The sequence below is a fragment of the Gallinula chloropus genome (genome assembly GCF_964237585.1).
Source record: "Gallinula chloropus genome assembly, chromosome: 16".
NCBI lineage: Eukaryota > Metazoa > Chordata > Aves > Gruiformes > Rallidae > Gallinula > Gallinula chloropus.
The window spans coordinates 10,527,430-10,533,084 of NC_140101.1; the positions used below are offsets into that span (position 1 = coordinate 10,527,430).

The 5,655-nt window shown below is 55.9% G+C and overlaps 1 protein-coding gene across 1 annotated transcript; it reads left to right on the forward strand.

Moving 5' to 3' along the window:
* Positions 1–775: 775 nt before the first annotated feature.
* LOC311197723 (P2Y purinoceptor 1-like) lies at positions 776–5,075 on the forward strand (the record flags this gene model as incomplete). Its single annotated transcript, XM_084271517.1, has 3 exons — positions 776–792; positions 3,006–3,091; positions 3,260–5,075. 3 exons carry the CDS (start codon positions 776–778, stop codon positions 4,888–4,890), a joined length of 1,734 nt encoding a protein of 577 aa, XP_084127643.1. The 3' UTR covers positions 4,891–5,075.
* Between the last annotated feature and the right edge of the window lie 580 nt (positions 5,076–5,655).

Consider the following 5,655-nt stretch of genomic DNA (forward strand, 5'->3'; position numbering starts at 1 on the left):
CAGATCTTAAAGCACATCCCCCCGCCCCTCCCTGCTTAGCAGACTGCACTTCAGTCACGATTTCGCCCCTTTCTTCCCCCCACTGTGGTACAGTGAGGGGCACGGACTGGGGGATTGTGGGTTTTGGTCAGTTCCTCACGAGTTGTTTTCCTTCTTAGCTGGGGGGGGGCATTCCTCACACCCTTTCCCTGCTGCACCGTGGGGTCCTACCCACAAGAGACATTCCTCTGTGAACGTCTCTGTGAGTCCTTTCCCACAGGGGCTTCAGCTCCTCACCAGCTGCCCCAGCGTGGGTCCCTTCCATGCGGTACAGACCCAGACTGCTCCAGCCTGGTCCCCCACAGTATCACAAGTCCCCCAGCAACAATGACTCTGGCCTTGAGCTGGCTGGTGGTTGCTCTGTTGGTCCTGGGGGAAGCTTCTCGCTGCTTCTTGCAGCAGCCACCCCTGCAGCCCCCCTTCTCCATCAGAACCCAGCCACACAAAACCACCACATGTGATCATCTGGTGCTCTGCCCAAATTCAAATCATTACTTCAGTTTGATACAGGGGACGTGGTGAACCTCTGGCAGGCAGCAGATTGCAGGCTGAACATGGCCTGGTCTGCAGCTTTTGTTGGCTTTTTTAGCCCCGTGAAGGCCGTGCCAAAAAAGCGGTGACACGAGGCTTGTTTAGACTTTAAAACCACAATGTTCCTCGATTGACACAGATAAGACACATTCTGTGTACTGAAAATCCTGGTTGTGAGCCAGATCTTGTTCAAGCATGTCGGGCCATGGCCACCGAGGCCAAGTGAGCTGCCAGTGGGGAGTGCTGCCAGGGCTTTCACCCCCTCCCAAACCCTGGCCAGAGACCTCTGGGTGATGGCAACAATCAAAAGGTCACTTTTTAAGCAGCAACCTGTAATTCTCATCTCAAACAGATATGACTCAGTTCACCTCTGGCATAATTTTCTCCTGTTTTTTCCTGCAAAATGTCATTTCTTCCTGATGCACTAAACAGAAAACATCTAAATAATGAATTAATTGATCCAAATAAGTCAGAGTTATTTTTCCCTGAGAATGCTGAGAAGTCAGCTCTCACAATGTCACTGCCAGTCCCACAGTATCTGCCATTCCCTCACAAGCCCTGCTACCCTGGGAACGTGTGGGGACTGGAGGATCAGGTTTCTTGCAGCCTCTGACACTGCGGGTCCCCAGCTTTGCCTGCTCTTCTGGGGCAGCAGATAAATGCTCTGCCATCCACAGATGACCACAGTCACCTATAAAGATGTAAAAAAACCCACCCCAAAGCAGAAGACAACTCCCCCCCCCCCCATCCTCAAGGCATGCTGCCACATCTGCAGGCACCAACAGCACGCGATTTGACAACCATATTCCCGGAACAGCAGTGAGCAAGAGAGCACAGCTCATGGCAGGGCAAGCACACACAGCAGCTGGAGGAGAGGCTCTGCACGGCTCTATGAGTAAACAACATGCATCAGAAGGTTTTTTCCAGGCTATTCTCATGACTGATGATTATTAAAACCATGGAGCTGGCGGAGATAGGGCTGGATGAGCCCTTCATTAAAGCTAAGTGTTGTCACATACCTCTTTGAGCACAAGAGTGCAGTGCTCAATAAAAAAGTAGATCAAGCTGCTGCTGCTTTTTTTTTTTTTGCTGGGAAGAGCCTTGAATAGGTGGCCTGACAGGTCATCATTCAGGTCCTGTGTTTGCTACCGCAGGAGCTGTCTCAGGGCAGTGTGAGAGTACAGGGCTGGATGCACTGCCAGCAGCATCGGTGCCATGTGCCGGAGCTGGGAACTGGGAGAGCATCCTAATACAGGATGCTCAGGCAGAGCTGGGCAGTAGCACCTCTATCGGGAGTGAAATCACAGGTGAAGAGAACACCTTAAGCACACACAAGGCAGGCACAAGAGAGGAGCTGTGTTGCTGCCTGTCTTCAACAGGTCTAGGGAGCAGGAGATCTGGAGGGCACGGGGCTGCAGCCGGGCACACGCAGTGATCCCATGCCCTGCTCCTCCCTTCCGATGGCAGAAGGCACCCAGCCCCAAGCCTTCCTTCTGGGAACAGAGATGGGAACAGTTTGCCACCTGTCCCATGATTACAGCAGTCCTCTCAGCCAGCTGCTGTCCCTGCCTCAGTTTCCCCCATTGTTGATGCTCTGAGACAAAAGGAACCACTATCAGTTTGTTCTCATCTCACTGCGCTTCCACAGCTCCCTAAAGTGGCTCTGCAAATGCCACCCCAACTCCAGGCTGCAGGAGCAGCTGAAACGCATGGAAGCAAGGGCACAGGAGCAGGGAGGATGGAGGACTGCTTTCCTGAGGGGCGAGCCCCCTCCTCTGCTGCTGCTGCTCCTCCAGGAGCACAGACCCACCCGAGCAGCTGCAAACCCCAGAAGAACCCTTTCCTCACCCAAATCAGAGGAGCTTTTACACTTCACCTCTTGGGGCACGCCTGTAGCAGCTAGATTTTATCACACAGGCAGGAAATGACAGCCTTTCCATTGTTTATCTGCTCCAGCCAGCACTTTTTGGACTCCACACAATGACACAATAAACAACTGCCACCACCCCTTACCTTGGACTTCCCCATCTTAGCCCTCAGCTGTGGTGCCTGAGCATGGCCCAGCAGAGATGCTGGGCTGCTCCTGAGAAGGGGAGAGCAGTCAGGACAGCTCAGCAGGACTGGCCCCCCTCCTCCACTGGTGGGTGAGCCATCAGCTTCCTCCCACACCCAGTAGGTTCCCGGAAAGCAGGTGGCCATGGCCCTTCCTGGGCCCAGCCCTTCACCTGAAGCTGCTTTGCCGAGGTCGTTTCCTTATGGCTCGCCGGGGTGAACCTTCTCCCTCCTGATTGTGAGCACGTTTACCCCAGCACCTGGAGATAAAGTTATTTCTGGACTCATTTATGCAGCACCAGCTGCTCAGCAATGTAAATGGGCTGGTTCTCTTTGGGGGTCCTCTTTGGGGTCGCTGATTTTAGCTCTTGCCCCAACCTCAGAGCACCTGGGTGTCCTCTGCGAGACGTCCCCCGCGACAGCCCGTCTCACCTTTCCTCCCTGCGTGGGTCAAAACCGTTCAAAGGAGGTGGGGGGGAGGGGATTCTGGTTTTGGGGAGGGATGCCGAAGTAGGCAGCAGGGTGTTGCTGTGTGCTGCAGGGAAGCTGCGGCCATTTGGCAGGGCTCAGGGGCTTACTGGTGCTGGCAGTGAGGGGAGGCAGCTGGCACCGGAGTGACACACACGGCTGTGCGCAGGCTTCCAGCCCCTGGTGTGGGGGAGTCGGGGGACGGGACAGAAGCAGGCTGGAAGCTTTGGCCCCCATTATCAGACCTCTCCTACCTGGTCCGAGGCAGAGTCTCCCTCCTGCCTCCCTGCCCCCTTCCTCCAGCTCTCTCCAGGCACGCATGGCGTCCGAAACAGCCGGGGGTTTGCGTGTCACTGGAGCCCGGCCCAACATCTCTCAAGTGGGCTGGCGGCAGGCACTGAGAGCGCGGGGGAAGCGGCCGGATACCGAGTCTCGCTGCTGAGGCGGTCCTTGCCACATCCTCCACGCACTCTGGGAGAGAGCCCTGCGCCCCAAACTCCCCGACCCGGGCCCGGCAGGAGCAGGGAGCTGAAGGCAGCCACAGCCTGCGCCGGGGAAGGCGGCACCGCCGGGGCTGGCTCTGGGCACCGCGCTCTCTGGACCCCGCCCCTGCCACGGGCAACCGGCAAAGCTTCCCCGGGCACTGCCACGACCCAGCGCTGCTACAGGCAAGCGGCACTGCCACGATCGGCGCTGCCAGCACCAACCCGCGCTGCCCCAGGAGCAGCCACGCCACCGTGGGCAGGGCACCCGATGGCCACACAGAATTCCACCAGCAATGGCAGCGGAGTCCTGTGCCCCGTGGACACCAGCTTCGCCCAGCGCTACTTGCCCGCCGTCTACCTGACGGTGATCCCCCTGGGGCTGGTGGGGAACGCGCTGGTGCTGTGGCACCTCTGCTCCGGGCTCCGGCGCGGCGCCCGCCATCCCGTCAGCCTGCTGGTGGGCAACCTGGCCGTGGCCGACCTGCTGTACGTCAGCACGCTGCCCTTCCTCGTCAGCTACTACCAGCGGAACAGAGTGTGGCTCTTCAGCCAGGGCTGGTGCCTGGTCACCCGGGTCTTCTTCCACATCAACCTCTACGCCAGCATCGGCTTTCTCACCTGCATCAGCATCCACCGCTACCTGGGCATCGTGCACCCGCTGAAGATGCGAGGCAGGTGCCAGGGAGGAACGTCTTCAGTGTGGCTCAGCGCGATAGTCTGGGTGTGGGTCATCACACAGGTAGCTCCCAATTTTGCCTTCAGCAAGGTGGATGACAAAGGGATTAAGTGTCACGACACGACATGGGACAACAACCTGAAAGTTTACATGCCATACACCGTGGCCATCACCATGACTGGGTTCGTCTTCCCGTTCCTCATCATCATTGGGTGCTACTGCCATGTAGTGGTGGTGCTCTGCAGGAATGACACTATCGACCTCAGCGTGAAGAAAAGAAGCATCAGACTGGTGGTTCTTGTGATGGTCTTCTTCTCCATCTGCTTCCTCCCCTACCACATCTTCAGAAACCTCAACTTGTTGTCTCGAAGATGGCAGTGGCAGGGGTCCTGCACACCGGCTACAGAGAACATCTATGTTTCCTACCAGGTGACCCGGGGTCTTGCCAGCTTCAACAGTGTTCTCAACCCGCTGCTCTATGTGGTCACCAGTGAAGACTGCCTGTCTCATATGAGGACTATCCACCAAAGAGCAAAGCAGTCCCTGCAGTCCAATTTCAAGAGGCAAACTTCTCAGCAGACAGAGAAGAAGATGATCAGCACCGTTCTTTGTGACGAGGAGGCTTCTGATGAGCTCTAAAGGTACCCAACACCCCCTCCAAAGGATGCATCACTTTACTTCGTGCTTGGCCCCTTCATGGGAGCGGTCCCCCTGCCTTGATGCCTCTTTTGCAGAGAGATGGTGACTGCAGCATCACTGTCTGCAGTCTCACACAAGGAACAAACAGGACTGCCAGCATCAGAGACCAAACAGGGACAAGGTTTTAGAGCAAAGCTACTCAAAGCTACTCCATTTGCCTATAGTATACTTAGAGATGGAAAGAGATAAACATTGTGTTTACTCCAGTTTTGGATCCTGTGGAGCTTAGAGCTGGCTAACATGCCCCTGGCTCCTCGGCCACCCACTGAGCTCCTCAGTGAGTGAGGGATGGGGGTGAATGATGCCTTGTCACCCCACTGCATCCCCTCTCCCATAAGGGACATGCATTTAAGACAGGATTCCCTCCTTCACCCAAGGAGAGGGCACCAATAATTAGCTCCCTGCATCACTCGACAGCTGAGATGATGAACTTTGGCAGGGGGGAGTGCTTTGGAAATGGAAATACTCATTCAAAATATCATGTTTTAAATAGATGTACCAGTTCCTGGGTTAGTTGTTCCTGAGTGACTGAGCTACTCTGGAATCCGTGTTACCCTCTACTGCCCACCTCCTTCTCAGAAGAAAAAGGTATTACTCACTTGTTGTTGGAAGAGCAGGCAGCAGCAGATCAGCATCTTACAGTTCCTGGAGACTGTTGGTTGGGTCTGGTTTCTTTGCAACCACTGTTTTCAGCAGGCAGATCCC